This window comes from Schistocerca nitens, chromosome 3 (assembly GCF_023898315.1).
Source record: "Schistocerca nitens isolate TAMUIC-IGC-003100 chromosome 3, iqSchNite1.1, whole genome shotgun sequence".
NCBI lineage: Eukaryota > Metazoa > Arthropoda > Insecta > Orthoptera > Acrididae > Schistocerca > Schistocerca nitens.
Window position 1 is genome coordinate 551,987,801 of NC_064616.1, and position 18,432 is coordinate 552,006,232.

Consider the following 18,432-nt stretch of genomic DNA (forward strand, 5'->3'; position numbering starts at 1 on the left):
GAAAATGCTACTTCACTACAATGTCAGCACAGATATTTCATGGGCCAGTGGTGGTTTGATGGTAGCTGGGGAACAGAAGCCTGTGAGAGGGAAATGAACTCACTGTATGATGTTGATCTACAGGAAGCAGAGTGTCCAAACCCATGCAGAGATGAGCACAGGAAGAACTGAGTGTGCAGCTGGTGGGGATGACTAATGGTACAACACACAATACAATACACCAAGCAAGATCCGTGGAGGTCGAGCTCTGAGTAAGCTCTGCCTTGCCCACCCTACTGCTGCCCACAGTGCCTCTACCAGTGGGTCTGTCCAGACTATGTATCACATGCAGCCTTCATGGCAGGCTTCTGCACTATCCCACAGTGCTACCCATGCCAGCTTGTCTGCTTCCATTGTGATTTCCACTAAAAAGGCTACAAAGGACTGAAAATGAACAGGCTTGGGCTGCAACATTTCTGGCACAGAACCAAAGAGCCCCTGAAGATCCCAACAGCAGACCAATCACCTAAGGAGGCAATGCCGACACTGATGGCTCTGCCAGAAGGGTGGAATGGCACAGAGGCTGTGGCAACGTGAGATCCACTGGTGGCAGTGGAGGTGATGCCACCTCCATCATTGAGAGCAAGAAGGAGGCGTAGGAGGAGGGTGGATCAAACTCCATGGGTTCCACATTGGTAGGTGCAGGTGCAGGCTTCACTGGGGGCTGCTGTTGCAGGCAATGTGAGGACAGTGAAGTGTGTGGAGGAAATGGCATTAGGGAATCATGGACCATCAAATCATGGTAGTGTTGTCCCAACAGGGTGTGGGCACAGCTGATTAGCATGGCGGGTTACCTGCTCCCAACCAACATCTGCCACAAACAACTGCCAACATTTGCAGGCCAACACTGAAGCCCTGGGAGGGAGACATGACAGTCCACAGTGGTCTGTGGCTTTCTACTCAGGGGCAGCAAATCCAGGAGAGCCCACAGCTGGCACCTGTGCAAATGTTCCACCAGACTGCACCCGCTAACCAATGTCACCTGGTATGCCACCAGAAAGCTTGACAACGCATTGTCATTGAAAGTGGCAGACACAGATTTCTTCATTTGGATCTTAAATGTATTCACAAAGCACTCCACCTTTGAGTTAGAAGGCAGGCAAAACACAGGGGCAGTCATATGCTGGATACCACTGCAATCCCAAGCACAGTCCTCAAACTCCTATGACAAAAATTGCTGACCACAGTCACATAACAGGGTCCTAGGGGATCCCTCAATGGCAAAAAATACTGAAAATGGGCAAACCATGGCAGTCAATGACATAGTGGACAGCTTGGCCACATATGCAAAATTGGACAATGTATAAACTACTAACAGCCTTGCCCTGCTCAAAAAGGGGCCATCGAAATCAACATACGCACTCTCCCATAGGTGTTTTGGGACCAGCCAAGGAGACAACTGGTACAGCAGTGCAGCCTGGTTCTGTACACACACACCCTTCAAGAATGCCAAGAATACACCAGATGCCAGTAGGCATGGCATTGTGTCAATGCCTTCATGTGAGTCATATTCCCGTGAGATGAATGCAGCAATAAGAGCATGCAAGGATGCCATGCCAATGGAACAACCACATGGCAGTACTGCTTCTCCATAGTGATCATGAGAACCCCCTGGACAATGTTGAGATGATCATGTAGGAGGAAAAATGTATGTCACACCTGATCTTCCCCTAAAGAAATGTGCTCGTCAGCCCAACTGGATCAATAAAATGATATGCCAGAAAAGCATGTCAGGAGCTGTGGTGGTCGCAACTGTATATGCCATCAATGGAAAGTCTGAAAGGGTTTGCTGCAGGGCATCATCTAACATGAACACAAGAGCCTCTTGCCGATCGAACTCAGGACTGGGCCCCACTGGTAGCTGCGATAACATGTCAGCATTGGTATGCTAGGCAGATGAATAGTAATGAATGTCGTAACAACAGTTACTGAGAAAGAGGACCCTCAGCTGCAACAGTTGGGCTGTCCTACTACCTGGCAGCTTGGAATGTGGGCCAAATAAGGAAACCAACAGCTTCTGGTTGGTGATGAGCAGGAACCTCGCCCCACACAGGAAGATTTGGAACTTTTTAACCCTGAAAATAATAGCTAGTTCCTTCTTTTCCATATGTGAATAATTATGCTGCACAGCAGGAAGCACCTTTGATGCATAAATGACGGGCTGTTCGGTGCCATCCAGGTTCCAATAGGACAGGATGGCACCAATGCTATACTGGGACATGTCAGCTAAGGCTAGGGTTAAGAGTTAACCACTATAAAGGAAGCCAGGTAGGGAGCAAAGCACAACTGCTGCTTGAGAGACTGTAAAGCCCATTGACAATCCACATAACAGACAAACTTAACACCCTTCTGGCAAAGCCTAATATGCATGGTCTGGGGAATGAACTGAGCATAAAACAAAAGATTACCAAAAAAGGACTAGAGCTCCTTCAGTTTCTTCGGTGCTGGTATGTTAACAATGGCCTGGATGTGTTCATCTGTGGGGATAAGACCATCTTTACTAAGCACATGACCCAAAAAATGCACTGTTGGGGAAAAATACTGTTATTCCACAGTTTGCAATGAAGGCAACTCTCTAGGAGGCATAGGAAAACTGACTGAAAACTTCATTAAACAACTCTGCCTGTAGTGGAATTGGATACAAACCTGCTACACATTGCATGCTGATGATCTGTTTAAAATAGCCGCAAAGGCACAAGACACCCTCAGGCTTCTGAGTCACCACCAAACGGGTGGTCCAATGACTCAACAAAATAGAAGAAATGGCACCATGATCCTGCCAACGATGCACCTCAGCCTTTCTCTTGTCATGCATGGTGCAGGGAATGAGGTTGAGATGACAAAATTTGGGTACCATCAACAGCTTAACAGAAATGTACCGTGAAATTTTCTGCTCAGCCCAAGGTATTTTCAAACAGCAGGCTGTAGGACCACAGTAAGTAGTCCAAATCATGAAAAGATAGGGACTGAGACACTACATGCACTTTCTCAATGATCAGGAAGCCAATAACAGAAAATGCATTGAGCCCAAGGATATTCTGTACCAACGGTGAATTGACCACTGACTAGGTAAGCTGCTGTTCCAAATTCTTATAATGTGCAGAGATGGAGAATTTCCTTCACAAAGAAACGTGCTGTTTACTATAAGACACAACTTGACAGAGTGTCCACTGCAACTCTGGGTACCCCCAAGAACCTATACGTATCTAACTCAATTAGGCTGACCATCACTCTTGTGTCTGCCTGAAATTCGACTGCCCACCCATTCACTACCAATGTCCGCAAAATATGGTGGGACGACATGCACGGGACATTGGAGGCAGCCCCAAATTCCAGTGAAAGCACTGGGGCATCCAATGACTGACTCACGGCCTGTTGAGTATCACAAACATTTGCCAAATGACCTATCCACCAGCATACCCCACACATGGCCTTAATGTGTGGGCAGTCATTGCTGCTGGCTCGTTCAACAAGCAGAAGGAGAATAACAGTGAGGACCCAAAAAATGTCACTTGCAGGAATTACGATGCTGTGATTGGGGCAAACCCACCAAGCTCAGCACAGGTCAGGACAGACAGCACTGCCAGGCCACTGCAGTGGAACTGTCAACAGCAACAACACACGGCAACTCGGCAGGAGGCAAGGCCACCTGGGGTATCCCTCAGGTCAACAGGGACTGGTAGGAATTTTACAAAGGAGGATCAGGTAGTGATAGTGGGTGGAGCAGGGAACAGTCTTGACAGGGGTGGGGAATATGATGTAGGTGGTGACCTGGTGAAGATGGCTACTCAAACTGGTGGCACTAATGTGCATTTTGTGCAACTGTTTCAGCATTATGATTGGCCTCATCTTAATGCAGTTGTTAGGTGCATTAACATGGGGATGGAGAGGGCGCTGATGGCAGAGGGCATGGGTCACATTTCAGTGGTGCCAGTTGGGTCTATCAGCAGATCACGTTTCACTAGGCATGGCCCAGATATGGGAAGGGGAGGCTGGCAAAGCTTATAAGTGACAGTGTAGTGGGTGGTCGTGGTGGTGGTACGATCACTCATGGCAAAATTCCTGTAATAGCTGGTGTTAGAGGTGAACCTTTTTTAGACCTTTTTCAAATGACAGGTAAACCAGCTTAAAGGAAGTCCTTCTAACTAAGGGCTCACCTTCAGAGGATATCTATCATGTTTGCAAGCACAGAAGGAATTAGAACATTTCATCACAATATAAGAGGTATTAGAAATAAAGTTGGTGAACTGCTTACAGATGTTGACTCTGAAATTATTGGTATCTTGGCGCACCACTTAAATAATTTGACAATTCAGAGGCTTCCTTTACCAGCATACAGATTAGTTGGCTCTTTTTCAAGGAGTTCCTTCTGGGGTGGAGAGTGGCTATGTACGTAAAAAACGGTATTCCATTTTAGTACAAAGACCTAACATGGCACTGCACTGAAATGAACAGATACTTGAATGTTGAGCAGGGGCAGTTGAATTTAGTGAAACTAGACTTCTAATTGTTGTTGTTTATAGGTCCCCTAACTCTGACTTCAGAGCATTTCTGCACAAGCTAGAGAGGGCTCTCGATTCACTTTATCGGAAGTACCAGAAATTAGTTATATGTGGTGACTTCAATATAAATTTTGTGTATGATGGTGCAAGAAAAAAGATGTTGGTAGATCTCCTAAATTCATATGATCTGATGCACACTGTTGTTTTCCAACTAGGGTGCAGGGGAGCAGATACACGTACAGTACTTAATAATCATTTACTGTGCATTGCTGATGAATTAAATAAAAATTTAGCTTCTACAGGGAATTATGTAACTCTCTTGGCAAATGCCTTTCCGAGACTGATGTCTGAAATACTCCTCAGTGATACAGACAAGGGAGAGATTGAGTCAATAATTAAATCACTGAAGACTAAGGATTCTCATGGTTATGATGCGGTGCCTAGCAGAATATTAAAGTACTATGCTGCACATGTTAGTGCTGTATTTAGCCATATTTGTAATCTTTCCTTTAGGAATGGTCAGCTTCCTGAACAATTAAAGTACTCAATAGTAAAGCTACTTTATAAAAATGGAGAAAGGGATAATGCAGACAATTTTAGACCTATTTCTATGTCACCAGAGTTTCCTAAAGTTGCTGAAATGGCTGTGTATGTAAGGATAATTGATCATTTTATATCACAGAATTTGCTATCAAATGTACAGTTCGGCTTTAGAAGCCGTTTAACAACTGAAAATACTATATTTTCTCTCTATGAGGTCCTGGATGGATTCAACAAAAGGTTTCAAATGCTAGGTATATTTTTTGATTTAACTAAGGCATTTGATTGTGTTGATCACAAAATATTGCTCCAGAAGTTGGACCATTACGGAATATGGGGAGCAGCTCACAATTGGTTCACCTCTTACTTTAGCAACAGACAGCAAAAGGTCATTATTCACAATGTTGAGAATGGCTATGATGTAGGGTCTAAGTGGGGTACGGTCAAGTGGGGAGTGCCCTAGGGATAAGTGTTGGGGCCACTCCTGTTCCTTATTTATATAAATGATATGCCCTCTAGTATTATGGGTAATTCTAAAATATTTCTGTTTGCTGATGACACTAGCTTGGTAGTAAAGGATGTTGTGTGCAACATTGGCTCGATTTCAAATAGTGCATTTCATGACCTAAGTTCATCACTCGTAGAAAATAAACTAATGCTAAATCACAGTAAGACCCAGTTTTTACAGTTTCTAACACACAATTCTACAAAACCTGACATTTTAATTTCACAGAATGGGCATATGATTAGTGAAACTGAACAGTTCAAATTTCTAGGTGTTCAGATAGATAGTAAATTATCGTGGAAAGCCCGTGTTCAGGATCTTGTTCAAAGACTTATGCTGCCATTTTTGCTATTTGAATAGTATCTGAAGTGAGTGATCAATCAACACATAAATTAATCTACTTTTCTGGTTTTCATTCGCTTATGTCATATGGTATTATATTCTGGGGTAGCTCTTCCCTTTCTAAAAGGATATTTTTGGCTCAGAAATGGGCGGTTCGGACAATAAGTGGTGTAACTCCATGAACCTCTTGTTGACCCCTGTTCATGAGTGGGTATTTTGACATTGGCCTCTCAATATATTTATTCCTTACTGTCATTTCTTGTTAACAATATTAGCTTATTCCCAAGAATAAGCAGCTTTCAATCAGTTAATACTCAGCAGAAATCCAACCTGCATTTGGATTGGACTTCCTTAACTCTTATGCAGAAAGTTGTGCAGTATACTGTTGCATCCATTTTCAATAAGCTACCACAAGAATTCAAAAATCTTAGCAGTAATCGAAACTGAAGAGTTTCTTCATGGGTCATTCGTTCTATTCTGTCAAGGAGTCCCTTGAAAAAGTAAGGTAATTCCTGTTGTATTGTTGATTGCATTTACTTAAACTTATGGACTGATCTTTTTCGGGTTCATAAACATTTTATTTTATTTGTTACTTCTTTTCTGTTCTAATTTCATGTAATGACACGCTCCATGACCTTGGAGATTTGCCCCTCAATTTGGTCCTATGGAACTTGACATGTAAATAAATAATAAATAAAACATCTGCACACAATTGCATGGCCTGTGAATTATCAGAAAAAACATCCCTTGCCACTACCACAAGCTCAGATGATTCTTTTGTTTGGGCAATGTCAGCTAATGAAGGGTCGATCTACGTTAACACCATAATCTGAACCTGATGCTCAGGAGTTTACCTAGCAATCACATCCTGAATTAGCGAGTGTGCATACTTGGGGCTCTCAAAATGACAGTTGCATGAGAAGCACTAATAACTGGTGATTCAGGCTGCATATGACTGCCCAAGACACTTGTGGTGCTGGTTAAACTGCAACCATGCCACCGCCACATGGGTTTGATGTCTAAAATATGTTTAAGCAACCAACCAAGCTCATCAAAGTAAAGTTTCTCAGATTTAGTGGAGGGTTTCCAATTTTGGAGAACTTCATATAAACCTATGCTGCTGTACTATAACAAGGCAGCCTTATCAAGTGGATTGACACTGCACCTTACCTGGCAGGGCAGCAAGAACTGGCACAGGTAATACCCACACCTTTCTGTCAACTCATCAAAACCAGAAAATGGCATTGCGGATGGCAGAAGGTGGCTCAGAAAATGGAACAGCGGGTGCCTGGTCTCCCAACGATACAGCAGGTCTGCATTTTGGGATATCAGTGCCTGCATCTGCTCCCATTGCTGCTGCTGCTGCTGCTGCTGCTCTTTCTGCAGGCGCAACTGTTCCTGCTAGAATTGCAGAAATGTCAAGTCCATGATGGGCCAAGTGAATATGAGGAAATGGGGAAAGAAAATATAGGGGTGTTGCATGCATAAGAATATCTTTCGTCACCACGTTAGTATCCGCACAGGTATGACATTGCTGCTCCACTACACATCCAGCACGGATACTTCACAGGCCAATGGCTGCTCAATGATAACCAGGGAAAAAAAACCTGTGAGAACAAAATGAGTCTGAAGCCATGCAGACACACCTGCAACAGCGGGTCTGCCCATACACATGTCACATGTGCCCTCCGTAGAAAGTTTCTGCACTATTCTGCTGTGTTACCGACACCAGCTCATCTACCTCCACTGTGAGGTCTGCTGGTGGTGATACTAAACATCTAATATTCTACCCTTTCGTGAGTGAGATAGGAGTGTGAATTGGAGCCTCGTCATCTCAGAACATAACTTCCTGATTAACCAAAATCATCTGTACCATGGAGCACATGTGATCATCTAACCTGTCCATATAATCCTTTGTTTTAATTTATTCCTCGAGAGTAATTGCAGGACCAATCTAATAGTGTGATAATGCATCACCACATAACCACCTCCCTCTACAACTGTAGGAAATAGTTTCTTTGGATATACCGGGTGATCAAAAAGTCAGTATAAATTTGAAAACTGAATAAATCATGGAATAATGTAGATAGAGAGGTACACATGCTTGGAATGACATGGGGTTTTATTAGAACCAAAAAAAAAATACAAAAGTTCAAAATATGTCCGACAGATGGCACTTCATCTGATCAGAATAGCAATAATTAGCATAACAAAGCAAGACAAAGCAAAGATGATGTTCTTTACAGGAAATGCTCAATATGTTCACCATCATTCCTCAACAATAGATGTAGTCGAGGAATAATGCTGTGAACAGCACTGTAAAGCATATCCGGAGTTATGGTGAGACACTGGCGTCGGATGTTGTCTTTCAGCATCCCTAGAGATGACGGACAATCACGGTACACTTGCGACTTCAGGTAAACCCAAAGCCAATAATCACACGGACTGAGGTCTGGGGACCTGGGAGGCCAAGCATGACGAAAGTGGCGGCTGAGCACATGATCATCACCAAACGACGTGCACAAGAGATCTTTCCCACGTCTAGCAATATGGGGTGGAGCGACATCCTGCATAAGCATCATACGTTCTAGCAGGTGTTTATGAGCCAGGCTGGGGATGATGCAATTCTGTAACATATCGGCGTACCTCTCACCCGTCACGATAGCAGTCACTGACGTTTTGCTGTTAAACACCATCTGTCGGACTTTTTTTTTTTTTTAAATAATAAAACCCCATGTCATTCCAAGCATGTGTGTCAATTTTTACCTATTAAGTTTTCAAATTTATTCTGACTTTTTGATCACCCGGTACATAAATCAAATCAATTGATGGAAATAAGGTTCACAATAACACATCGCGTGACATTACTGTCAACCTATCATTGCTGGTCCATGTTACATGATCCGAACACCTTCTGCATTGTATTAAGGTGTTACTGGCGATGATTAGACGTTTGGAAACTGCAACATGGTTTCAGATGTGCAGTTGGTGTCAGATTGTGGTTGAAGAGATGGTGTGTTCAACCTAATGACTAAATTTTGACAACGCTCGAGTCATTTGAAGACTGTGTTTCTTTATATTTCTTTCATATAATTAGCAATTATTTAATTATCAGAACGAGGGATTGTACATGGCTGAAATATTAATGGCAACATTTTACTCGCGACGCTGTGAGTAATGGTCGGACGATACGACGCTGCAACGTTAGTGAAATACACTCCCATGAACCATGGACCTTGCCGTTGGTGGGGAGGCTTGCGTGCCTCAGCGATACAGATAGCCGTACCGTAGGTACAACCACAATGGCGGGGTACCTGTTGAGAGGCCAGACAAACGTGTGGTTCCTGAAGAGGGGCAGCAGCCTTTTCAGTAGTTGCAAGGGCAACAGTCTGGATGATTGACTGATCTGGCCTTGTAACAATAACCAAAACGGCCTTGCTGTGCTGGTACTGCAAACGGCTGAAAGCAAGGGGAAACTACGGCCGTAATAGTTCCCGAGGGCATGCAGCTTTACTGTATGATTAAATGATGATGGCGTCCTCTTGGGTAAAATATTCCGGAGGTAAAATAGTCCCCCATTCAGATCTTCGGGCGGGGACTACTCAAGAGGATGTCGTTATCAGGAGAAAGAAAACTGGCGTTCTACGGATCGGAGCGTGGAATGTCAGGTCCCTTAATCGGGCAGGTAGGTTAGAAAATTTGAAAAGGGAAATGGATAGGTTAAAGTTAGATATAGTGGGAATTAGTGAAGTTCGGTGGCAGGAGGAACAAGACTTCTGGTCAGGTGACTACAGGGTTATAAACACAAAGTCAAATAGGGGTAATGCAGGAGTAGGTTTAATAATGAATAGGAAAATAGGAACGCGGGTAAGCTACTACAAACAGATTAGTGAACGCATTATTATGGCCAAGATAGATACGAAGCCCACACCTACTACAGTAGTACAAGTTTATATGCCAACTAGCTCTGCAGATGACGGAGAAATTGAAGAAATGAATGATGAAATAAAAGAAATTATTCAGAGAGTGAAGGGAGACGAAAATTTAATAGTCATGGGTGACTGGAATTCGAGTGTAGGAAATGGGAGAGAAGGAAACCTAGTAGGAGATTATGGATTGGGGCTAAGAAATGAAAGAGGAAGCTGCCTGGTAGAATTGTGCACAGAGCACAACTTAATCATAGCTAACACTTGGTTTAAGAATCATGATAGAAGGTTGTATACATGGAAGAACCCTGGAGATACTAAAAGGTATCAGATAGATTATATAATGGTAAGACAGAGATTTAGGAACCAGGTTTTAAATTGTAAGACATTTCCAGGGGCAGATGTGGACTCTGACCACAATTTATTGGTTATGACCTGTAGATTAAAACTGAAGAAACTGCAAAAAGGTGGGAATTTAAGGAGATGGGACCTGGATAAACTGAAAGAACCAGAGGTTGTACAGAGTTTCAGGGAGAGCATAAGGGAACAATTGACAGGAATGGGGGAAAGAAATACAGTAGAAGAAGAATGGGTAGCTTTGAGGGATGAAGTACTGAAGGCAGCAGAGGATCAAGTAGGTAAAAAGACGAGGGCTAGTAGAAATCCTTGGGTAACAAAAGAAATATTGAATTTAATTGATGAAAGAAGAAAATATAAAAATGCAGTAAATGAAGCAGGCAAAAAGGAATACAAACGTCTCAAAAATGAGATCGACAGGAAGTGCAAACTGGCTAAGCAGGGATGGCTAGAGGACAAATGTAAGGATGTAGAGGCTTATCTCACTAGGGGTAAGATAGATACTGCCTACAGGAAAATTAAAGAGACCTTTGGAGAAAAGAGAACCACTTGTATGAACATCAAGAGCTCAGATGGAAACCCAATTCGAAGCAAAGAAGGGAAAGCAGAAAGGTGGAAGGAATATATAGAGGGTCTATACAAGGGCGATGTACTTGAGGACAATATTATGGAAATGGAAGAGGATGTAGATGAAGATGAAATGGGAGATACGATACTGCGTGAAGAGTTTGACAGAGCACTGAAAGACCTGAGTCGAAACAAGGCCCCCGGAGTAGACAACATTCCATTGGAACTACTGACGGCCTTGGGAGAGCCAGTCCTGACAAAACTCTACCATCTGGTGAGCAAGATGTATGAAACAGGCGAAATACCCTCAGACTTCAAGAAGAATATAATAATTTCAATCCCAAAGAAAGCAGGCGTTGACAGATGTGAGAATTACCGAACAATCAGTTTAATAAGCCACAGCTGCAAAATACTAACATGAATTCTTTACAGACGAATGGAAAAACTAGTAGAAGCCGACCTCGGGGAAGATCAGTTTGGATTCTGTAGAAATACTGGAACACATGAGGCAATACTGACCTTTCGACTTATCTTAGAAGAAAGATTAAGGAAAGGTAAACCTACGTTTCTAGCATTTGTAGACTTAGAGAAAGCTTTTGACAATGTTGACTGGAATACTCTCTTTCAAATTCTAAAGGTGGCAGGGGTAAAATACAGGGAGCAAAAGGCTATTTACAATTTGTACAGAAACCAGATGGCAGTTATAAGAGTCGAGGGACATGAAAGGGAAGCAGTGGTTGGGAAGGGAGTAAGACAGGGTTGTAGCCTCTCCCTGATGTTATTCAATCTGTATATTGAGCAAGCAGTAAAGGAAACAAAAGAAAAATTCGGAGTAGGTATTAAAATCCATGGAGAAGAAATAAAAACTTTGAGGTTCGCCGATGACATTGTAATTCTGTCAGAGACAGCAAAGGACTTGGAAGAGCAGTTGAACGGAATGGATGGTGTCTTGAAGGGAGGATATAAGATGAACATCAACAAAAGCAAAACGAGGATAATGGAATGTAGTCGAATTAAGTCGGGTGATGCTGAGGGTATTAGACTAGGAAATGAGACACTTAAAGTAGTAAAGGAGTTTTGCTATTTGGGGAGCAAAATAACTGATGATGGTCGAAGTAGAGAGGATATAAAATGTAGACTGGCAATGGCAAGGAAAGCGTTTCTGAAGAAGAGAAATTTGTTAACATCGAGTATAGATTTAAGTGTCAGGAAGTCGTTCCTGAAAGTATTTGTATGGAGTGTAGCCATGTATGGAAGTGAAACATGGACGGTAAATAGTTTGGACAAGAAGAGAATAGAAGCTTTCAAAATGTGGTGCTACAGAAGAATGCTGAAGATTAGATGGGTAGATCACATAACTAATGAGGAGGTACTGAATAGGATTGGGGAGAAGAGGAGTTTGTGGCACAACTTGACCAGAAGAAGGGATCGGTTGGTAGGACATGTTCTGAGGCATCAAGGGATCACCAATTTGGTATTGGTGGGCAGCGTGGAGGGTAAAAATTGTAGAGGGAGACCAAGAGATGAATACACTAAGCAGATTCAGAAGGATGTAGGTTGCAGTGGGTACTGGGAGATGAAGAAGCTTGCACAGGATAGAGTAGCATGGAGAGCTGCATCAAACCAGTCTCAGGACTGAAGACCACAACAACAACAACAACAACAACAATTAGCAATTATGGTCACTGACTAATTGCTTTTACCCACAGCCACTCTGCAAAATATTTGACTCAAAGGTTTTACACTCAAATGCTTCAGATACTGAATGAACTTTTTGGGTGGCAAATTACAGTGATTTCACTGAGCTCTTCTGCACTTTATACAACAAAATTTATTTCAAAAATGTTCCATGGTTTACAAAAGATTACCAATAAATGCTTTTATAGGTTTTAAGCATTGACTGTAGACAACAATGTATGACTCACCGATTGCTGAAAATCTTTCACCTGGTCCACAGGCACCAATTCCTTTCAATAAGCATTTTTTTGCCCCCTCGACTAAATGTATTCCCTCTTCATCTACATTTCCCACTAGGAATGTTGCAGAACAATCACCATGATAGCCCCCAAGAAAGACCTGAAACAGTAAATCATTTTCACTGATCATTATAAAATCTGAATGATAAACAAAGAAGAGAATTGATAGCATTTACCTAATTACTTATTCTAAGAGAACTCATTTATACTTTTTTTTTTTGTTTGATGATATGATGAAAAATGTGTGTCTTTCTTAATAAGCACATTCTGTGGTTATCTAAAAGATAGTGAGTATCTGTTGCATGTAAAGGATTTATGGACACATTAAAACTAAGAAACACAGTACTTATTTACAAGAGCATAGTGTAACATGTTATTTGTGCAATATTGTTTTGTCTGTTGGATAACTGCATGCTTCCATGTGTCAGTTGAAAACTGGAAGGAAATGAGTAACTTGGGCAAAACATGAAGCAATTGACACAAAGGTTAAATATGATTTTATAAACATTATGCTGGAATTTGCTTGTCTTACAAGCAAAACTGAACATTTGAGTTGAGATTGACCGTAGGCCGTGTGGGTGAACAATGCTGCTGTATTCAGCTTGGTAGAATGCCATTAGAGCATGATTTATGGAACAAACTATGATCAAGGAGGATTTGCAGATTGGAGGGTGGGGATGGAGTGGGATGGAGGGGGGGGGGGGGGGGGGAGGTTGGAAGAACATGATACCTGCCACCTCAGCTGAAGGACACATATCTGCATAATGAAAACAAAACAACCGTGTGCTGTACTGCCACTTGCACACTCTACATCAAAGATATTGCCTGCTACTGTAGCTTGTCCTAAGCCTCCTGCTGGAAATGGAAGTAACTGTTGGCTTTGGCACCGAAGATGCCAAAATTTTTGTCAGCTGAGTTTATATTTAACAATGGAGTGTTACAGGCCATGAAGTCTTAGAGCACTTCATTTCTTCCACACATCATTTATTACTCAGGAATACATCCATATTTTATTACAATAAAGTAGTATGGAATTCACCATCTATGATATACATTATTCGGGATAATAAAAATGTTTATGAAATTCTCCATTATTTTTTGAGTGTATGTAACATTCTGAACTCCTTGGTTTAGCTTTGAATCATGTGGTTCTGGCATCTCAAAGAGTAAATTGATATAGAAGTTAGTTACTGAAAAGTTTTAGGCCAAATATCTGAAGTACCAATGTTCCAGATGTGTGCCCAAAAAATGATATAATAATATTGCAACTGATGGGAATACTTCAAGTAACATATGTTTATGTATGTCATTACCCAATCAATGTTTCATTTCTACATTAAAATTACATTGCTTACTGCACTGTGCTATAAGTCAATTTCAATACTAACATGCTGAGAACAATGCAGTAACAGAACTTTTAGGACATTGTCTTGAGTAAACTGTGTGTTCATCTCTTTTGCATTGTGTCATAAAAAATGAAACTATTAATGTAAGATACCTAAAACTGAAACTGTCGACCTTCTTAGTAAAGAAAATTCACTTAAGTATTAAAAAACTGTGTGCAATAAACACAGTACTGAAACCTAACATCTAACACAAACAACTTGAGAACCTTCAAAATCTCATGTTATTCACAACCATGATAACTTGATTCTTACACAGGAAACAATGAAAACTACATCTACATTCTCTGGATCACTATCAAGTATGTAACAGAGGGCCCTTTAAACCATAACATTTATTAAGATTTCTTCCTGCTCAATTCACTTATGAAATGTGAAAATAATGATTGCTTAATTGTCTCCTTGGTTAACTGTCATTAGTCCAATTATATTTTCCTGGTCTCTGCAGAAGGTACATGTAAGAGGCTGAATGAAATTAATACAGTACATCCCACAAATTGATTACTGGAAATTCTATAGCAGATTTTAGTGAGCTATGTGGCCTACTATTTTTCTAGTTGCCTGCCAATTAAGATTTTTGCGGATTTTCTGTTAACTCGCCAAGTGAACAAGTCTGTTCTTCTTTTTAGGGCTCCATACCTTAATCGGTAAAAATGGAACTGTTGTGACAGTGCCACGACATTAAACAGTGCCACCACGACAGTACGCGCAAACAGCGATAGAGGCGCTCCGCAACTCGGCTGAGCGCGGGAGCACCACCTAGCTATGAACGACGCCGACCGCATGTCACGGCATGGCAGTCGAATGAGAGATACTAAGTTGTTATCATGTAACCAGCTATTGTTTCTAAGTGAGTGTGTTTGAATATCCACGCAATTATTGGTGATTAAAGGTTATAACACTTTTTGGCGACGAGGTCAGATATTTTCACTGCGTTGTAGATTTGTGTGTTCGTGATGGGGCAGACATGGAACAGCTTATGCAAGCGCTCATTGAACAACAAACACAGCTGATGGCTGCTATTCAGGCGTTGTCGACGTTGCTTACTCATCGTCTGTCTTCCTCTTCTCCGCCTCCATTCCCTCCTTACGACGAGGCCACTGAAGACTGGGAGGATTATGAGAAGTGTTTGCGGCAACACTTCTTGGCTTTCAGCGTTGTCGACGCTCCTATGTGTAAGTCGTTATTTCTATCTTGGATTTCCCCACGGATCTATCAGCTGCTATCTCAGTTAGCCCCTCTGCGGGAACCTGCCTCCCTGTCCTTCCAAGAAATGTGTGACTTATTGTCTAACTATTACCGAAAAAACACCCATGTTGTTGCCGCCCGCATGGCGTTCTACCGGTGTCGTAAACAGCCCCACCAATCTTACCAGACTTGAGCGGCGGAGCTACACGGTCTGAATAGGAAATGTCAGTTTGTCACAGACACTCATCATGAGTCTTATGCTGATTCAATGGTTAGGGATGCTATTCTACGGCTTGCTCCTGATAAAGAAGTTCGGCAATGTGCCCTACAACTGCCAAATCCGTCATTGTCGGAAGTTCTAAGCATCGCTCAATCCTTTGAAGTGTCTCATGCTGCTGGTGCACAAATAGACGCGTGGTGTGATGTAGGCGCTGTACAGTCAACTTTTGACATGGACAATTTGCCTGTTTCACAGGAGAACGAAGATGTGGCGGCGGTTCACTCACGTAAACAACGTCGCGTTGGGCCGCAACGCTCGCAGCGAAAACAGCAACCACAGAAGCAGGTTCGTTCCGCACTTCCTTCTTGTCCACGTTGTTTCGTACAGCATGACAAGGCCACGTGTCCAAAACGTTGGGCCAGGTGTAATTCATGTAGGAAAAAAGGCCACATTGCTTCTGTGTGTCAGTCCCCTAAAGTTCCTGTCGACGAGGACGAGGCATCGGACATGGATGTTAACTGTGTGCTTTCTCAAACAAATAAGTTGTTTTTTACTGTTCGTGTTCTGGATAAAGACATTGGCATGCAAGTGGACACTGGCTCTGCAGTAACTCTCATTAATTCTCGCACGTATTTGGAGTTGGGCTCCCCTCCCTTGTCTCCAGTTACGCGAAATCTGAGAACTTATAATAACCAGAAAATTCCTATCATTGGCCAGTTTGATGCTTCCACTGCCTACAAATCTGTTGTTAGGCCCCTCACGTTTTATGTGGTGGATCATGCGGGCACTGTTACATGTCGTGGCACTGTCACAACAGGAACCTTTATAGGATCACTTTGCTAGACATCTGTCTGTCCATCTGTGAAAACCCCTTTTGCTCAGGAACAGGTACAGGTGTTAAGTTGAGATTTATGTTACATACTAAGGTTTATCGTTCCTTAGTGGGGTAAAAAGTTTAAGCTTCTCAGTTAGCACAATCAAGAGGGCTGTTTATGTCATATATTTTGATACTCACAAACTTGCTCATTAAAATCTACAGATTAGATTAGACAGAATTACATCTATATAAAAAATTAAGTTTGTACAGAACCCTCAGAGTCAAGTCGTACAAACACTTGTGTGGCTTTCTCACCTTATTTCTGTATATGCTTTCTGTTAATCTGACATGATATGGTTCTGATGTACTTGAATTTCAAGAAGCTGTACACAAGTCTTTTAAACAATTTCTTTCATGGGCAAACTACAGTTTACCAATACCCTACAAATTAACAACTTTTTTCTATTTTGTTTTACCCACAACTGAGCCTGTGTGATTGTTTCACTTCTATCACCACACACTTTTACTCCCAGATCCTTTTATGAGATGACAAATTAATTGCATAATCACAGGTTACTACATTTTTATATTTATTGAAGTTTATAGCTTTAAAGTTCACTACATTAAGAGCTAGTTGTCAGTGTTAACACCAGACTCGTAAGTAGTGACAGTGTAAATGAATAGTATCACAATTTTCATGTGGTGATACTTTCACAATCCTGTTACCTGTTAACAGTCAGTTATTGTACTATTACCTGTTAAAAGTCAGTTATTGTAAAAAATACTATTCACTAACATTTAATACATGAAATGAACTTCTTGGGGCACACACAAAGTTATTTTTCTGTGTCATTATGATCCTCTATCCACTGCTTTCTACAGCTCAAGAAAAGATTTATCCAGTTGTAAATCGAATTACATATCCTGTACATATATGTTCGTTTTCAGTATGTATCAGTGCTGAACAAAACTGAAAGCTTTTGAAAGTCCAGAAACACTGCTTCATCAGATGAGCTCTATACATGACACTTAAGATTTCTTTTGTGGAGAACGTTATTTTGTTTTTGTGTGATCCATTGGTATAAGAGTTCATGAATCCATAAAAGTCATTATGTTTGAACTCAAAATAAGATCAAGAATGTGGTATAAATGGAATTCAGGTCACTGTTTCAACTCTACTGGTTCTTTTTTTTTTCTTTCCAGCACTTTTACCACAAAACCTGCTTGTCTTTCAGAGAGCCTTCAATACACCAACAAGGTGAAAATTTCTCAGCCTAGTACAGAATTGGTGACATTTGATTTCTTATATTGGTATATGATGCACAATGACTGTCAGCTTGATCTGTGGTATAGTTTTGTTTATATGACTTTTTAAAATTGTCATTTTACATGTATTTCAATCCAATAGATGATGGAGTACAATGGTTTCATAAAATTGTTTGTTTTGTTTTGTTTTATTTATCATCAAAGGGTTTTCATATAAGTTCATGACTGCTTACAAGCAGTCAGCTCTTTCATTTCCAACAGTTAAGATAAATTATGGGTAGCAGAGTTAAAATGTGTCCAAATTCTCTTAAAGATGATTCATGAGGAAAGAGGTCCCAAGAAAGCAACCACATATGAAAATACTAACAAAAAGGAAAAATTATTTTACAGCATTGGTGACTATAAGCACCTGTAATAGTTGATGCTTTAGCTTATTAGAAGGACTGTTGTAGTGCTTTCTGCATGATGTGCAATGTATTTGTTGGATGCTGGCCAAAAGAAAATGCAGAAATTAATTTTTCAGCAATGTGTGGACTGACTGAAAGAGAATGCAACTCTTAAAAAACTGAGTTGTTACTGTGGAAGATGCACACCTTCAAGACTTCAGACAGGTAAACCATAAGACACATAACCTAAAAATCGAAGTTTGGTAAATTTACATTTATGAGGTACTAGGCTAAGAGTAGTTACTCGGTCACCTGATGATGTTTTTTGCTGACATAACTTTTCAATGACAGAGAGGCTGCAGCAATTTTTAAAGTGACATATTTAAGGTTTTACAATT

The 18,432-nt window shown here is 41.3% G+C and overlaps 1 protein-coding gene across 6 annotated transcripts in view; it reads right to left on the reverse strand.

Moving 5' to 3' along the window:
• The window catches only part of LOC126248456 (methionine aminopeptidase 1D, mitochondrial), a 168,896-nt gene that overhangs the window by 77,471 nt on the left and 72,993 nt on the right, over positions 1-18,432 (reverse strand). For all 6 annotated transcript variants that reach the window (XM_049949455.1, XM_049949453.1, XM_049949458.1 and 3 more), the window contains one exon: positions 12,704-12,854. In XM_049949455.1, the coding sequence (XP_049805412.1) occupies positions 12,704-12,854 (151 nt within the window). The remainder of the gene's footprint in view (positions 1-12,703; positions 12,855-18,432) is intronic.